Source organism: Gallinula chloropus (genome assembly GCF_964237585.1).
Source record: "Gallinula chloropus genome assembly, chromosome: 35".
Classification (NCBI taxonomy): Eukaryota; Metazoa; Chordata; class Aves; order Gruiformes; family Rallidae; genus Gallinula; species Gallinula chloropus.
In genome coordinates, this window is record NC_140120.1 from 1,069,158 (window position 1) to 1,087,742 (window position 18,585).

Genomic DNA, 18,585 nt, shown 5'->3' on the forward strand with positions numbered 1-18,585 from the left:
CCATCTCACCCCCACCCTCTCCCTTTCCCCCTCTCCATGGTTCTCAATCCCCCTCCCTTAATGTGGGGCTGGGGGCTCCTCTGACCAACCTCCCCCCTGGGATTCAGCAGCCAGTGACAGGCCTCTTGGCAGAGGCTGAGGATTTTGGGGTGCAGAAGGAAATTGGGGAATGTGGGGAGCAGAACAAGATGGGGGGACATGGAAACTTGGCGCCAGCCCCAGGGATGTGGTGGGCCCCCCAAAACAGCTTCAGGAAAGGGGGGCCCGGCTGTTTTGGGGAGTAGAGGGGGAGGGTGGGAATGGCCAGACTGACTAATGTCTGGGAGGGGGTGTGGAGGAAATACAGGGAGGGGGACTGTGTGCCCCCTGACATCCCCCTTATCCCTGGGGAGGTGCTGCTCGGCCCCAAAAAGGGTTCCAGGCGGTCAATGAGGCTGATGCTCTCCAGGACCTGGCTGGGGACATGGGTGCATCTGAACCTGCATGGGGGGAGCCGCTTTAGTCCCCCCCACAACAGATACACACCCGTCACTGATATAACCTCCCACATCCCACTAATACACCCCCCACCCCACATCATTTCCCCACCCGCCACTTCCCAGCCCTGGAAACATCACTGTGGGTTCCAGAGGGGTTTTGGAGGGTCCAAAGGGTTCCAGGACAGCCCCTCGGTGGCAGAGAAACACTGAATCACCTGAGATTAAGCGATCCGGGATTAAGAGATGTGGGATTGAAGGAATATGGGATTAAAACATTCTGGGATTTATCTGTCTGGGATTTCTGTATCTGGGATTTATTGATCCAGGGTTTAAACAAACCAGGGTTTATCAATCCAGGATTAAAGGACCTGGGATTAAAAAACACGGGATTAAAGGGTCTCTACAAATGTCCTGGGGGGTGGGAAGGAAACTTGGGTGTGGGGGGTGGGGGTGTGCGTATCGGGGAGTCCAGCAACGCATCCATGTTTTCCAGGTCGGGTTTCCAAAGCGGGAGGCAGCAGTAGGTCAGGACAGGTTTTGTCTCGGGGGGAGATGGAGCCACGTGACCCACGTGCCGTTCATCTGCCTGCCGGCGCCAGAGCCGTGGGGACGGGTCCCTTGGTGAGGCGGCGCCTGGCGGGGCGCTGGTACACGGGGTACACCACGGTGCTGTGCACCACCTTGATGCGCCCGGCTTCTTGCCTGACCTTCAGGTTGAGGCGGATGCAGCTCTGCGCCTCATGGGGGGTCTTGATGGGGGGTTTGCTCCGCGATGGAAGAGCGTCCTCATCCCCGCTGTCAGGTGCCGGAGTGGCTTTGGCCCCAGTGAGGGATGGAGAACCCCCACTGTGCCTGATGAGCACTTTGGTTGGGTGGATGGGGGGAGGCGGCTGCGGCAACGGATGTTTCCGACTCTGTGAGGGCGGCAGGATGCTGGAGGAGGCTGGGACCGCCAAGGAGGAGGAAGAGGAAGATGAGGAGGAGGAGGAAGAAGAAGAGAAGAGGCTCTGCGAGCGGGACAAGGAGGAGATGCACTCATCTGCAAGGGAAACACCATGTCAATCTTTTGGATGCAGACCCCCTCCTCTTCCCCACTTTCCAACACCATCCACCATCATTAACCGAACCGGTGTGATGCCACGTTCACTCCTCAACCTTTCGCCCTTTACTTTCAAAACCATGTCTTTCCCGCCCACGCCCCTACCCAAAATCTCAATAATAAGTAACGACCTCCCACAATTCACCCCTTATCCCCTCCCCACCTTCCCCCTCCCAAAAAAAGGCGGAGCTTTAGCAAAAGGAAATGAGTGGCTGTTTGACCACACACAGGCGTGACAGGCTTCACCCCACTGCCCCAAGCTCACAGTGAACAGGCGCCGTTTGGGATACCCTCCCTGGCTTGGGTACCAGCCTGCAGTGGAAGGTGGGAGGGCAGCTAGTGCTTGGCTGTGTGCAGGGGTTGGCGTTGGTATCACCCTCACTGCTTGTCCTTGGCTGCTCACCAGGATGGAGGAGCATGGGCCGGTGAGCTGGCGGAGCGCGGCGGAAGCCTGGCTGGTGGGAGGCTGCTGCAGGATGATCCCTTGCGGCACCTACACAGGATTAATTAAAAGAAAATTTGGAAAAACCCCAAGAAGTTGGGAAAACCAAACAATAACTGGGCATTAAACTGCTGGTGATCCGGCACACGAGCGAAGGGAGGGGAGGGATTGGCCACACGCTCGTGGCAGCGCCTCTCCAGCCACAGAGACGTTAACACCATGGGCAGCACAGGCACCCCCAAACCCCCTTGGCTTTGCCTCCCTCCTCCCCCCCACCCCAAAGAAGAAGGAAGGAGGTGGCACCCAGGACCTGCCTGGGAGGAACCAGCCATGTTTCGGCTTACGATTTTGCCTCTAAACCCTCGTCTCCCCATGGGCAGGAGGTTCGCTGCCATGCTTTGTCGCGCTCTTGTTGCACTTCACTCCCCTTCTGACCTATGCCCGGCACTGGAGACCCTCGACGGTAACTTAATTTACCTGCTGGAACCTGTCCACTCTTTGCTGCTGTTGAGGAGCAGGGTTGGGAAGAGCTGGGAGGGTGACGTAGCTGCTGATGGGCATGGTGGCCACTTGGGAGGGTTGGACCTGTTTGATCAGCTGTGTGGACTGGTTGATGGGCATCACTTGCTGCCCCACCACCTGAATCGGGCCAATACCCAGTGTCCCGCTGGGGCTGCTGTTGGGCAGACCCTGGAGGGTAGAGATGGGTTGGATGGTGACGTTGCCCAAGCCAACTTGCTGGAGCAAAGGCTGAATGCTGATGGCCTTGTTGAACACATCATCTCCCAGCGACTGCTGGACCAAGGCCTGGTGAGTCAGGACAGCGGGTTGCTGCAGCCCGATGGGGTCGGCCCCGCCGGAGAAGATCTGCAGGGTGCCGCTGGTGGCTGCCTGTACCGCGGGCTGAAGGGCGGGAAGCTGGAAGGGGCCCAGATCCAGCTCGGCTTCCTCTTTCAACATCTGCTCAGTGATGTTGGCCTCTTGCAGGCTCTGCTGGAGGATGTCATGAGGCCAATCCGAGCTCTGCAGGTTGGTCCCATCACCCGAGGTGGACCCCAAGATTTCCTCTAAAAAATCAAAGTCCAGGCTGGTGTCAGGTGGACTCTGCTCGGTGCTCAGATGGTTGCCACAGGGCTCTTGCATGTGGAGCTGGGGAGACAGCCAGTCAGCGGCGTGGGGAGGAGGAGAAGGAAGGAGGAAGAAGAGAGGAGAAGGAATTGAGTTCAGGTGCAAAGAGGACTTCGAGTCAGCTCACCTGACACATTTCGCCAGCCACCTTGGAGGGGAAGGGAAGGGGCCATGGGCTCCCTTGCCCCCAGACCTGAATTTGCTTCTTCATCCCCAGGGGAGCCCAACCCCCGGGTGCTGTGGCCTTTGGAGAATCGACAAGATGACCCTCAAATGACCAGCTGCAAGTCAGGGAGGCCAAGGACGTCCCAATGAGGCAGGGGGGAAGGGAGGGGGCTTGAGCTGTTTTGACATGGGCATGGAGCAAAGCTCTGAAAACACATCATCGGGTTGTGAAGGGGAAACAAAATCATTCCAGGAAGAAACCTTCAAAGGAAAAAGCCCTCCGTGAAAAACCCAGCTGCTTTTCTTGTGAGAGATACAAATCCCTGCATCCTGCCTCTCTTCCTCACTAGAGCTGAGAAACAGTTGGAAAACAAGCTGGGGAATTAAAAAGAGGGAAGGAAAATATTAAAAAAAAGTGGGGGGGGGGGAAGAGGGAATAAAAAAAGTGAAAGGTTTCTAAACCCTCATTCCTCAAGTATAAATTAAAAATACATACCCCAGCACCTCCAAAAAAGGCACTGGCTGCATCTCCTGTGCTGTCCAAGAGATCATCACTGTCAATCTGTAATTAAAATGATGAGATTTAATTTCTTCTGAGAGAACAGAGCCCCAAAAATGCAGGAAAACCCCCGATTTAAAAATGTATCTAAAAAAGGGTAAACAAAAAAAACCCCACATATAAAGGGGATGGGGGGGAAGAGTCCCTGTGCGTGGTGCTGCCAGGTAGCTGAGCTCTGGCTCGCCGCTCTGACCACATGGCTCTGAACTTGGGGTTTGCTTTCTGGTTTTTTTGGGGGTGTGGTAAGGAAAAAAACCCCAATCCCCCCTCCTCATTCATTCATTCAGAAGAAAAGAGGTGGGATAAGGACAAAAAGGGGTCTCGGGACACAGAACCAAGCCGCCACTACCTTTTGGGATCCGTGTAAGAATTCGTTCAAGGCCAGTGGGTCACTGCAAGACACAAAAGCGGGAGGAAAAGGGTTGAGGGGGGACACGAGGTGCACGCCGCGCCGGCAGCATCGCTCCCGGGTCTAATTAAGCTCCTTTTGCTAATGGAACCCAAGGGCGTAGGCAGGTTGGGAAGCCAGCGGCTCTGTCGCAGGCCTGAGGTATGGTGGGGAAGGTAAATGCTCTTCCCAAGGCTGCCAGGGCCTCCCTCTTCCCAGGGAGCTCCAGCCACAAACTCTGAAGGAAAAGGAGGCGGCGACGGGGTAGGGGACAAGTGCCAAACCTCCTCTGGTACAGCCCGGAGCCCTCTGAGGGATGCCAACCATCCATCAGGAAGGGTTTGTAGGGCTGGGACCCCTTTGGAACGCGCCTCGGAGGATTTCGGGCTCCGGGAGACCTAACGCTGAGCTGGAGAGGTGGCAGAACCCCCTTCCCACCCTCCTGCCTTCCTGAAACCGTGGGGTTTCGCTTACCAAATGACATCCAGAAGGCACCAGGCGTCTTCATCATCCATGTCAACTGCAAAGAAAAAGGGGGGAGGGGTTATGGTCCGGAGAGCAGAGGGGCTGGGAGCCCCCGAGCACCACGCTTTGTGTTCCTCTTCACAGCAATGATGATGATGATGGTGGGGATGGACACCCACTGGTCAAGAGGGACGTCAACCAGCTGCCAGAAAGACAAGTCCAGTTTAAAACTGCCCTGATTTAGTTGGTTTTGTCCCTAAAGTTCCGCTGCAGCGCAAGGGATCGGGAAGAGATTCGGAATTGAGGAGTTCTGGATGATAAACCTGAGATGTGGCACAGGGCAGGGCTGGGACACAGAGGGAGGTTGGAGGGGAAGACGGGGGATTGGTTTGAGGTATTTACTCAGATCCCAGGGTTTGGTGGGTCACAACTCCCCAAGGAGAGTCAGGGAACGAAAACTGGGGAGGAGGAGAAGAGCAATAAAAGGAAAAAGGAAAAAAAGAGAGAGAGAAGAAGTCGGCTACCTCGACAGATGATAAGGAGAAGCTCAGTGGTGGACAAACACCTTCCCCGGGCCGCAGCTCAAGGATTCCAGGACCTGGCTTCTGAGATGTCTGTCGGCTGCAGTTCTTGTTGGGATCCACAAATGACTGACCTGTATGGGTCCAGCGAGGCTGGGCTGATGACCCCGGAGAAGCTCCCAAAGAGGAGCTGGAGAGAGTGAACCCCCACGTCGGGAAGCGTAAACCAAGGCACCAGCACTTATACTGCTGGCTGCTACCTGCAAAGGGTGCTGGGAAGAAACTGGCCACTCCTGGGCCAGCCCGTTGCTATAGGGACAGGAACACATGTGATGTCACACGTGGTGAGGCGGGTCGGGGGGAAAGAGACGGGCTGGGGGAATCTCAAATCCTTCCAAAAAAGCAACGAATTAGAACTCACAGAGGGGGACAGATGCGCTTCAGGCTCAGAACGCCACTTCTCTGAGGCGGAAGGGAGACGGTTTTCTCCTCCCTGGCTGATGTCTGGGTAGCAGGATGAGGAGACAAGGCCAAATGGGGAACGGGAGAAGAACTCCAGGGCCCTGGATCTATCCCCAACCCCTGACCTCCTCCTGGCACTCAACACTCGTGTGCTTTTCAAGCCAAAACATCTTGAATCCGCTTCGCTCTTTAAGCAGCAGAACACTTGGTGATGTTGTTGGAGTCACCTCACCTCGGGGCAAAGAGTTTTCCCTCCTGATGGCAAAACGAAGGGGGAATGAGGGGAGGAAGAAACCCACCCAAAACCACCCCAACCCCCCGTCCCATCGTGTTGTCATCCCGCAATAGTTTTCATTCTCCCTCAACGTTAAAAAACACCTTGACAGGGGCCCAGAAACCCACGGAGGAAAAGGAGGGGAGCACAGGTGGGGGGAAGGTGGCCAGGAGTCGTCACTCCTCACAGCACGATCCCGGCCAAACACACCAAATAACCCTCAGCAAAAACAAATCCCAACCCGGCCGCGAGGAGACTTTTCCAGGCTGGAAGATGGTGTTTCCCAGCCCCATTTTACGCTGGATGGGAGCAGAGGGGATGGGGGTTTTCCCCTTTTTGTCAGCAGGAAGACAAGAAGAACAGATTTTTGGCCTAAGCCGTGTTTAACCTGTGAGGGGAACAGCTGTCACACTTGAACCGAGCGTTGCAGTTGAAGAATTAGAAGGGATCTCTAGGAAAACAATTGAAACAAATGAAGAAAAGTGCATTAGGGACCAGGGCCAGAGGTTTAAATGTACGAGAGCTTGTTACAGTAACCCTAATAAAACAGCTTAACTTCTAGGTGATTTTTGGTTTTAGTTTATAAAATGATTTTGCTTTTAAAGGTGTTGTAGGAGATATGAGAATATACAGCATGTTAAGGCTTTTATGGACAAGATGGTGTGTGCCTTTATCACTGTGGAAAATCACTATGGACTCTGAATTAAAACAGTGGGTGCTGGTTACAGACCTTGAGTTAAAACAATAAGTCCATGAAGAAACTGGCTTTGGTTAAGAAACAGCAGCCGAAGATGAAGTGAGCTTGCTCAAGGATGGGGTTCACTCGCAGACACAGTGAGGCAGAGTATCGATGACCACCAGAGGACCCAGCTCAACACAACTACACATGCGTGGAGGACATTCACATAGGAGAATGATTTCCAGGAAGTAACATGAATATGCTAATCACTATCCTCCCCTCTTTGTATTTACAACAATCAGCGTAGTTAACCAATGATTTTTATAGAATAAGAATATAGATAAAGTGAAGCCATCAAAAGCCAATCACTGCAAAGATCAAGCTAAGAAGCGAGCATGATGTGCAATGACTTGGATAAAATTGTATAAATATGTTGTGCTTTGTTCCTTTGGGGGAACACGTCCTTGGTGGAGCCATCCCCCGTGTTCCCCAGCGCTGCAATTGAAGAACTGCTTCTTATCTGCTCTGTGTAGACAGGTTCTTCACGATTGCGACCGCTAAACAAGCTGATATAGATAGAAATTGGTTTAGTAGGCAAATATGAGTTTGACATCTCCAAATGACTAATGGAACAATAGCTAGGAAGAGACAGACACTAACGAGCAGATGTTTTACCATGAGCAGATGTTTTACCATGAGCAGAATCCCAGAATCCCAGAGTCGTGGAGCTTGGAAGGGACCTCGAGAGATCATCAAGTCCAACCCCAGCTGAAGGGTAGATAACATCGAGGAGGCAACAGGAAGAGGCAGGGGCAAGACAGAAGGAGCTGCTGGTGCAATTAGTCAAGGTGCAAACTGACCTTGTGGCTGTAACTCAGCAATCTGCACCAAAGGTGACTAGTTTACTCTGAGGAAGACTACGAGCCTTCCTCCAGAAGACCCCCAAAGACTGCCACCAGATGACAGTTCGCCTGCCCCAAAGGGAGGAGAGTTATGATAATGAATTCTCAAAACTGCTTTGAATAGCACAACCTTTTCTCAGAATTCTTCTGTATATGCATGAGACTCTAATCAATATCCCACTGCTTGTTGAGTCAGCGTGCAGGCACGGAGGCGCCAGCCCCCCTTGCACCCAGCACTGCAATAACCAGACCTGCTTTGGGACTCTCCCTGAGTTGTGAAGTTAGTTTCCATGAGTCAGAGCGACCTCCCTGGATTCATCCTTCCTGAGTAAAAAGAGCCCCAGGAGAGCAATGGTCCTCTGAACCCCAAGGATCTTGAAGGCTGAAACTGAGGAGCTGGCACTGTGAAAAATGACTCTGTCCATGTATTAACACGGTTCTTTGACACCATTCCTGCTTGGAAGGACAATGACTCTTGGATCTGTACCACACTGCCCATGGAATACATGGAACCGCCCCTCTCTGGAATACCAGTGGCAGTTGCTAACTGGAGTTGGCCCTATAGCTCTTGGCTCCAGAGGGCAGGGAGACTACGTTGGCCTTCTCCAGCAGCTGAAGGAACTGAATGTTTGCCTGGTCACAAATCAGTGCAGCTCCCCAGCAGATAAACATGATGCTGGGGGACAGCTACAGTGATGTCGAGTGTCCTGACACCAGACACTTGTGAGAACAGCAAGTGAAAGAATGGGACCAATCCCAAGGAACAGCTGCAACGTTTGGGAAAAGCCATCATTCTAATGGGAAATGATACAAGTGCCTTACAATTAGGAGACTTTCATGTCAGTTCTACAGCCCTAACTTGGAGCTTGTGTTTTGACCCATGAAAGGAAACGCTTCTTGTCAAAACAGTCACAGAATCACAGAATCACCAGGCTGGAACAGACCTTTGAAGATCGAGTCCAACCATCCCCATCCTATGCTAAACCAGATCCCTAAGTACCTCATCAACCCTTTTTTTGAACACATCCAGGGATGGTGACTCAACCCCCTCCCTGGGCAGCCTGTGCCGGGCCCTGACAACTCTGCGAGGGAAGAATTTTTTTCTAATATCCAATCTAACCCTGCCCTGACCCAGCTTGAGGCCATTGCCCCTTGTTCTATCTTCTGTCACCTGGCGGAAGAGACCATCGCCCACCTCTCTACAACCTCCCTTCTGGTAGTTGTAGGTGGTAATAAGGTCTCCCCTCAGCCTCCTCTTCTCCAGGCTGAACAGCCCCAGCTCCCTCAGCTGCTCCTCAGAGGATTTGCCCTCCAGCCCCTTCCCCAGCCGGGTTGCCCTTCTCTGCACTTGCCCAAGGACTTCAATGTCCTTCTTATGGTGGGGAGCCCAGAACTGCACACAGTACTCAAGGTGCAGCCTCACCAATGCCAAGTACACCACTCCCATCCCAAGGGGGTGTCCACTCCCTCTACTTAACAGATGAAGAGGAGATTCTTTGTGTGACCGTACTCCTGAAGGCTCAGGGTGGCTATGTGAAGATGGAAAGGCCTGCCAAGCATTACCACATAAATGGAGCAGAACATGGGCTTTAGGATACCTAATTCCTGGACACCCAATTTTTAATCACTTGCACCCTCCAGCAAGAATTCTAAGAATCCCTTGTAGGACAATACACAAAAAGGGACTAAAGCTTGGGGGTAACACAGGGGGTGAAATCCTCACCTGACTCCTCCTTCCTTGGCCCACTCCTGCCCCTTGGCAGCAGTGAAATGACTGCCCTGGGCTGACTGAACAGACTGGGGGTTGGCAGAAATCGAAACTCATTTGTCAGGGTCCACCCTGGACGTTCTCCCGCTGCTCCTGGAAATGCCTGGGCTTGGACTAGGCCAGAAATGATTTCCACTCCCACTAATACTATTGTTTCCCCTCCGCCTTCCCAAGGGCTCCAATAGAGTCGATTTGCCAGGCCTCCCACAGGGTCTTTTTCTCTCTCAGCTGGAGGGGGGTCTCTTCCATGGGGTGCCGCTCTAGCTGCAGGCAGCATTGTTCACAGGCCCAGATCTAGGTGGGGCAAGCTTCCCAGTGACAGGCCACCCCTTCAACAAGGTCAAGAGCAAGGTCCTGCACGTGCGTTGGCACAACCCCATGCACAACTGCAGGCTGGGTGGAGAATGCATTGAGAGCAGCCCTGATGAGATGGACTTAGGGGTGTTGGTGGATGACAAGCTCAACATGAGCCAGTAGTGTGTGCTAGCAGCTTAGAACGCCAACCACGTTCTGGGCTGCATCAAGAACAGCGTGGCCAGCACATTGAGGGAGGTGATATCGCCCCTCTACTCTGCTCTTTTGAGACCCCCACCTGGATTACTGCATCCAGCTCTGGGTTCCCCAGTACAGAAAGGCATGGACCTGTTGGAGCGAGTCCAGAGGAGGGCCATGGGGATGATCAGGGGGCTGGAGCACCTCTCCTATGAAGACAGGCTGCAGGAGCTGGGCTTCTTCAGCCTGCAGAAGAGAATGCTCCATGGAGACCTATTACAGTCTTCCAACACCTAAAGGAGCTACAGGAAAGCTGGAGAGGGACTGGTTACAAAGGCATGTGGATAGAGGACAGGGGGGATGGGTTTTACCTGAAGGAAGTTGCATTAACATTAGCTCTATGGAAATGAGTCTTCACTGTGAGAATGGCGAGGTCCTGGCCCAGGTTTCCCAGAGAAGCTGCGGATGGCTCTGGATCAAGGACAAGGGGTAATGGCTTCAGGCTGAAAGGGGGTAGGTTTAGATTAGATGTTGGGAAAAAATTCTTTACTATGAGGGTGCTGAGGTGCTGGAACAGGGTGCCCAGAGATGTGGAAGCCCTGTAATTGGAAATGTTTTAGGCCAGGTTGGATGAGGCTTTGGGCTCTCTGATGTAGCAGAGGTGTCCCTGCCCGTAGCAGGGGGGGTTGGAACTAGATGATCTTTGAGGTCCCTTCCAACTCAAAGCATTCTATGATGTTATGAGAACTGTCTGTATGGAAGAGCCCAGAGGTTTGTGATAAGCGGCACAGGGTCTAGTTGCAATGTGTAGCCAGTGGTGGGCCCTAAGGGTCAGTTCTAGGTCTGGTCTCATTCAACATATTCGTCAATGGACAAAGAGACAGTTTGCTGATGATACCAACGCACCAGAAGGCACTGCAATTCAGCGAGATTTGGACTGGAGAATTAGCCAGACAGACACCAAATGAAATTAAACCAGGCCAAGTGTAGGATCCTGCACCCAGAGGGGTGTAATCCCAACCACCAGAACTGGTTAGGGCTTGACTTGCGAGGAAGCAGTGCTGCAGAGACAAGCCTGGAGAAGACTGACAGGGGATGTGGTCAATACTCCTGGGTGCAGTCCTGTGCAACCTACTCTAGGTGACCCAACTTTGTCGGGGAGTGCGACTTGACAGGCTGGAAAGATGGGTCCGGGGGAACCTGATGAGGTTCAACACTGCCAAGGGTCAGGTGCTGCACTTGGGACGGAAGAATCCCAGACACAGATACAGACTGGGAGAAGAGCTCCTGGAGAGCAGCCCTGCTGAGAAGGACTTGGGGATTGTGGTGGGTGAGAAGCTTGACATGAGCCAGCAGTGGCTCTTGCAGCTCACAAGACCAATGGTATCCTGGGCTCCATCAGGAGAGGAGTGGCCAGCAGGGACAGGGGGGTGATTGTCCCTCTCTACTCTGCCCTCGTGAGGCCCCATCTGGAGTCCTGTGTACAGAGCTGGGGCCCCCAATACAAGAAGGATGTGGAACTGTTGGAGAGGGTTCAGAGGAGCCACAAGGATGATCAGAGGGCTGGAGCACCTGCCCTACAAAGAGAGGCTGAGGGAGCTGGGCTTGTTCAGCCTGGAGAAGAGAAGGCTGTGGGGGGACCTCATTGCAGCCCTCCTGTCCCTGAAGGGAGCATATTATAGGCAGGAGGGGATTCAACTTTTTAAAAGAGTAGATAATGGCAGGACAAGGGGGAAGGGACTAAAGCTAAAGGAGGGAAGGTTTAGATTAGATATTAGGGGGAAGTTTTTTTACAGAAAGAGTGGTGAGGTGCTGGAACAGGCTGCCCAGAGAGGGGGTGGGTGCCCCATCCCTGGGGGTGTTCAAGGCCAGGTTGGATGGGGCCCTGGGCAGCCTTGTGTAGCTCCAGGCCTGGAGGTTGGTGTCCCTGCCTGTGACAGGGGGGTTGGAGCTCTGTGACCCTTGGGGTCCCTTCCAACCCAGACCATTCTATGATTCTATGATTCTATGGTTCTATGATTCTATGACTAGGTGATCTCCAGAAGTCCCTCAAAACACCCACCTGCCTATGATTGTGTGATTCTGTTGTTCACATGTGAATTAATTGTGTGGTCTGAGAGAACCTTAGACCTTTCTGTAATTTGAAAACATGAAGGGAAAGGAAGGGCAGCATCATTCAGACTGCAGTGAACCTGGAAAAGAACTTGACCAACCATTTGCTCAAAAAAGGGCCAGACCAGGTGTTCTGCTTTAACCCCAGCTGGAAGTCAAGCATCAAGCAGCCACCCATTTACAACCAACCCCCAAGAGGATGAAAGGACAAAGCAAAAATCCTCAAGCTTTGACATAAAGACTGATTATTACAATAAAGAATGTGATGGTGATGATGACAATATACAAGAGAAAAGGCAAAATGAGAACAAGACTAAGTACATCCAAATATTCATCATAATGATATTTAATTTATCCAAATTGATTTATTTCACATGTGATGGAATCTGCTTAGTGAACTCCCTGCCTTAATACAATCCATGGGACTCTTTTTCATTTGTATCTGCCTGTCTAGATGTAGACTTCTCTCCTAGTCCTTCAGTGTCTCTCTGTGGAGGGACAAACAACCTCTCCAAGCAGGGTGAGGTGCCAGTGCTGGAAATGGTGGTCGTTATTGGCTGTTTGATGATGATCACATTGAGATCTGCCTTAAGGATGACTTGTGCAGTTGGATGCAGCTGTGAAGATGGCTTTTATTTTCTCTTCTCTCTTCCTCCTCATCCCACACGCACATGATCCCACCCTTTATCAAGAGCATGACTGAAAGATTGGTTGAGGTACTTAAGGGCATGGTTTTGTTGGTAATATAGGTGTAGGTGGGATGGTTGGATTGATGATCTTGAAGGTGTTTTCCAACCTTAATGATTCCCTGATTCTGTGATCAGTCTGGGGCAGCATGTCCTGGGTGCCCAGAGAAGACGGAAACAGACCAGACCCTGCTCTGCTGGTCTTTCGAGCCTCCTTCAGGTAGCCTGGCTGTGTGAGGACACTGCCACGTGCCTCCACAATGCACACTCACCCACTTTAGCCTTCAGGGACTTCTAGAGAAGTGCTCAGAGAAAGAATCAAGTGACATCTGAGTCCTGTATTTTCTTTTGAAAAACAGTGAGTGCAGCTTGCATCCTATGCAGCATCTGGGTCGCCCAAGACATGGAGATGCTGAATTAGGAGTGGTGTGAACATGAACCTCATTATTGCCACTTAGAAAAGCCAGAGGAGAAAAGTAAACTACTGTGAGTTACACAATCAGTGATCTGCAGAAAAAGATGGGCAGTTTATCGATGCTTAAAAAATTCTGTCATCAGTTTCCACACAGCGTCCTTGAGCTCCTGGTTCCTCATGCTGTAGATGAGAGGGTTCACTGCTGGAGGAACCACTGAGTACAAAACTGCTACCACCAGATCCAGGGATGGGGATGAGGTGGAGGGTGGCTTCAGGTAGGCAAACAGGGAAGTGCTGAGAAACAGGGAGACCACAGCCAGGTGAGGGAGGCAGGTGGAAAAGGCTTTGTGCCGTCCCTGCTGCGAGGGGATCCTCAGCACAGCCCTGAAGATCTGCACATAGGACACCACAATGAACACAAAACACCCAAAAACTAAAAAGAAGCTAAATCCAAGAAGTCCAATTTCCCAGATGTTTGAGTATGAGCAGGAGAGCTTGAGGATCTGGGGGATTTCACAGAAGAACTGGTCAAGGGCATTACCCTTGCAGAGGAGAAATGAAAATGTGTTGGCTGTGTGCAGCACAGCATTGAGAAACCCACTGGCCCAGGCAGCTGCTGCCATGTGGACACAAGCTCTGCTGCCCAGGAGGGTCCCGTAGTGCAGGGGGTGGCAGATGGCAACGTAGCGGTCATAGGCCATGACTGTGAGAAGACAGAACTCTGTTGCGATCAAAAATACAAAGGAAAATAGTTGAGCCACACAACCTGTGTAGGAAATGGCCCTGGTGTCCCACAAGGAATTGGCCATGGATTTGGGAACAGTGGTGGAGATGCAGCCAAGGTCAGTAAGAGAGAGGTTGAGGAGGAAGAAGTACATGGGAGTGTGGAGGTGGTGGTCACAGGCTATGGTGATGATGATGAGGCCATTGCCCAGCAGAGCAGCCAGGTAGATGCCCAGGAAGAGGCAGAAGTGCAGGAGCTGCAGCTCCCTTGTGTCTGCAAAGGGCAGGAGGAGGAACTGGCTGATGGAGCTGCTGCTGTTGGACATCTGCTTTCAATTATGGAGACCTGTCAAAGGAGGAAAACGCAGTAAGAAGTGAGGGAACTCTTCTATGAGGAAAACCTCTTCCAATTCACATTGACTCTCTGAATTCAGGAGGACTTTTGGCAGGTCCCTTTTGGGAGGTCTTTTTTGTGCTGCCTTGAACATGCCACTGCTGGGACACCCTGGTCATCTGTGGCCTCTCTAGGACTCATTCCTGCCATACTTCTGTAGAATATCAGTGTCTGCACTGCAGGGGATTTCAGGGAGGTCTCAATGCCAGGGCATTTCTGGAAGCAGCTCCTTCTTTCTCCCTCCCTGAAATTGTCTCTGCTGCCTGGAGCTGTCCCTGAAACTGATATCTTTGCCCATGTCACCTCCTGCTCTCTGCTCACATACCTCATCCAACATGCCCTGTGCTCAGCTCTGCCCTGCAGACCCCTCCTGGCATCAGGGCGCTGCCCCAGGGAACCTCTGTGTGTGCAGGGCTCAGGAGATGCTCTGACAAGTCCTAATTAGCAATGCGTTTGCACTGCCTTCTGCAAAGATATCAGGAAAAGATCAGGTCCCACTTCCCACCCAGTGCACAAAAGCAGAAAATTCAAAGCAAAGTCTCTTTACCTGGAGTGGAAAATGCATCCTTGGTGTTCTTGAAAAGCGTCTGGGAAGTTGCCAGGCATCTGCTGGAGCTGGGAGCAAACCTGTCCTACACAGCACACTTCGACAGCAGAAGGACAATACGCTGTCCTTCCATGGGTCACACTTGCCACCCAGAGCTTCTTTGTGCACCAAAACAGATGGAAGCCCACCAGGCAGGCTGAGTGCTGACACTGGCAGCAGCAGAGTCCCTGCCCCAGCACGCAGCCCCCAGGGTGCAGGGACACTGCTCGCAAGGAGAGCCCTGGGCACCCCTGGGTGCACACGCTGCTTCCCACCTCTGCAGCCATGCCCAGGAGAAGACAGCTGTCCTGCCCTGTCCCTCTGATGGGGCACAAGGGCATCCCTTCCAGGCAGCACTTTCTGGTCCTATAGAGAACCTGTCCTCCTGACAGAGCCCACACACTGCCCCATGTCCCAGCTTTAGGAGATCCCTCCAGGAACAGAACCTGCATTGCCCTGCACCCACAGACATACCAGGCAGAGTGCTGTGGAGATTTCTCCTCCAGTGAGCTCTCAGCATCTATCAGCTCTCTCAGCCTCACAGGTCTCCCCTCGGTGCCTACAGGCAGTGTCCCCAGCCATGTGTGCTTGGCAGAGGAGCTGCTCCTGGCCAGAGCTGTCTCTCTGCAGCACTGCTGGGTTGCCATGAGCTCCCTCCATCCCAGGAGCCCAGCCCAGCTCAGCAGGGGAGGACCAGTTCATCTATGCTCCCTCCTGGTGCCTCAGGCCTCATGGGGATTGCTCTGTGATCTCATCTGTGATGTTCCGTCCCTTACTGGGGAGAAATCCTTCTGTCCAGCAGAGTCCTTTCTCCTGCTCAAACCAGAGCTGGGCAGGACAATCACCTTTCCTTGTCTCTGCATGAGACAGGACCCCCAGGCAGGGACAGGCAGGGATGTCTGACCCCCTGCCAAGGTTAAGGAGCATGACTGCCTGGGACCTGCTGGTCCCAGTGCCCATGGGAATTACTGAGGGAGTAGGACAGGAGAGAGTTGCTCAGACACCAACCCCTGTTGTCACCTGAAGGGCCAGAGGTGAAGCCATGCCCAATCAAAACTCCCAGAGACACTAGAGGGGGATAAAGTCCCTGTAGTGTGCATTAAAACCAGTTGGCAAAACCTGACCAGGTTATTCCTGCTACAGGCAAAGACAAACCCATTTGTGGGATTGCTTTAACTCAGGGAACTGGGTGCACTTGGTGGATGATGAGAAAGGATGGGGAAGTCCAGTGTGTACACTGGGGGGTTTTAGTTTTAGGTGAGGATAGCCCCTAAATTGTTGGTGTATAACAAAATCAGTCCATGGCAGATGGTCTAAATAAAGGATAAATGATGTGATGAACCTCCCCAGGACTCTGAAATAGTGAGATCCAGGCATGATGTCGATGGTGTGGAAACAGGGGTGAGTAATGTCCTGGTTCTGGCCAGGCCAGAGCTGACCTCCCCAAGCAGCCAGCACATGTGACCTTAGTTCGCCTTGGCTGTTTTCCACACCACCTGACATCACTTCCCCATCAAAGGAAATTGGGCTGGTTGGGGAGGGGTGGTCGTGGCATGGTGCAGCAGTCTGCTATTGTTGGGTTTGTAAGGTACTCTCTGTGCTATCACTGGGTGTGAGTGCAATAGGGGTAGTTATTGTTCCACTTTTATTGTGCTTTTGTCAGTAAACTGTCCTTATCCCAACCCACAGAGGCTCTGTCTGTTTCTCCTCCGGGAGTGAGCGAGCAGCATGTGGTGGCTCAGCGATTGTTTGGGGCTGAACCACCACAGTTTCCAAGCCACAAGCAGTGAGCTTCTCTAGGAGAAGGTGGTGGGAAACTGTGTCCAAGGCCTTGCTAAAGTCAAGGTAGACAACATCCAGAGCCCTTCCCTTCTCCAAGAAGCAGGTCACTCTGTCATAAAGGGAGATTCAGTTGGTCAAACAGGACCTGCCCTTATGAACCCAAGCTGGCTGGGCCTGATCACTTGGGGGTTCTTCATGAACTGGATAATGGTGCTCAGGATGATCTGCACCATCAGCTTCTCTGGCACTGAAGTCAAACTATCAGGCCTGTAATTTCCCTGATCATCTTTCTCTCCCTTCTTATATAGGGGTTACGTTGACTGATTTCCAGTCTGCTGATACCTCTCCAGTCAGCCAGGACTGATGGAAAGAGGCTTGGTGAACACCCCTTGCCAGATATCTCAGCACCCTTTCAGCCCCACACATCTGTGCACATCTCTGTGGTGTAGCAGGGCCATCTCCTCCTGGGTTGAGGTGGGGTCATTCTGCTCCCTGTCCCTGTCTCCCAGCTCAGGGAATTGGATTCTCTCTGTACAACTGCTCCTACTACTAAAGACAGTGGCAAAGATTTCATTAAGCACCTCAGCCTTGGCCTCATCTATTGACAATGTTTCCTCCTGAAGGGAGGAAACTGGAGGACCTGGAGGGTCTCCCTGGTCTTTCTTTTATTTACATGCAGGAAAGATGAATTTCTAGCTGGGCTTTGGACCAACAATGAGGAGAAACTCTCATCCTGTTGTTCTTCCCTCAGCATTACACACCCCATGCTGACCCAGGAAGAGCCCTGAGCAATGACTGAGGGACAGGACATGTCTTTCCTGGGGCTGGGGGTCAGGGCTTGGCCTTTCATGCTTCAATAAACCCTTCCAGGGCTTGCTCAGCATTTCAGCTGCTTGTACATTACCTTTGCCTACCAGCCAACATGGCCTCCAATTACCTGTGCTAACGAGTCCCTGGGGAGGCTCAGTCAGCAATGGCTCTCAGTGGGATTCATTAATACTTCAGGTACTTTGGCTTCTGCTTTTGACATGGAGTTTTTTGTGTAATTTCCTCTCAGTACCTGAGCTTCAAGGACTCAGCACCAAATGCACCCCAGGGCTCATTAAAAAGAAAAAGCAAGCCCTAATGAGCTATGTCTCTTCATGTAATTATCTTCAAGTCTTCAAGGGATGTACAGACCATTGAAGCTGTTTCAAAGGGAGCTCAGAGTAAATTGATTTCTTTTTAAGGGTGTAGGTTATTATTTTCACTGTAGAGCAGACGTGACCACCTCTGACTGAGATTGATCCAGGGTGCCTCCTAAGGAGGTCTGGACTGCTCCGAAAAAGGGTCCCTTGAGGCAGTGGGGACAACCTTGCTGCACATCTCCACAAGCCCACCATGACTCTCACCAGCCAACTGGGACTTGCATCCCTTGTCCTTACATCAGGTCTCTCTCTGCACTCCACAGTGGGGCATTACAGCCCCTCTGTACCAGCTCCCCTGCTTTCCTTAGAGAACTGGCTGCACACAGGCAGCACACAGGGAGTTATTTTCCCAACAACACAAGAAACCTGACAAGATTCACCATTAAATTCAACACTCCTCACTCTGTGCCAAGTGCAATCTGCCACCAGTGAGGTTCACCTGCCACAAAGCTTAACCCTGTGAGAGATGTTCTAGTGAGGAAGGAGACTGTGAAATCACCACAACTCAAGAGCTGGCTAAAGACAGAATGAGTCAGACAACTGCCAGAAAGGCAAGGGTTTAACTCCCTGAAACTCAGAGCAGCAGCTGGCGCGTCAGAAGGGCGTGGCGCGTCAGTTTGCACGGCAGTTCGCGCAGGCAGGGCAAGCAGGCAGCGTGAGCCTCCCCTCCTAGCTCAGAGGGGTAATTGAGCGCACCAGCGCAGAGTACAGAGGTTGTGCCTAGGGTTCCCGGTTTCTTCTGTGTCCATACATTTGGACCATGGTGTCTACCAGGCGGAGACCTTCCCTCTCTAAATCTGGGGCAACCCCAATGGGGGATGTGCCTAGGGACGCCTCGGTCCAGGTCACTGGCTGCAGGGAATGTTTGAGTCTCTTG

General features: G+C 52.4%; 1 protein-coding gene across 1 annotated transcript; it reads right to left on the bottom strand.

Annotated features, from left to right (window-relative positions):
• Positions 1 to 13,149: 13,149 nt before the first annotated feature.
• Positions 13,150 to 14,085, bottom strand: LOC311203105 (olfactory receptor 14A16-like; the record flags this gene model as incomplete). The annotated part of the gene is made up of 1 exon (XM_084277740.1): positions 13,150 to 14,085. One exon carries the CDS (start codon positions 14,083 to 14,085, stop codon positions 13,150 to 13,152), a length of 936 nt encoding a protein of 311 aa, XP_084133866.1.
• Between the last annotated feature and the right edge of the window lie 4,500 nt (positions 14,086 to 18,585).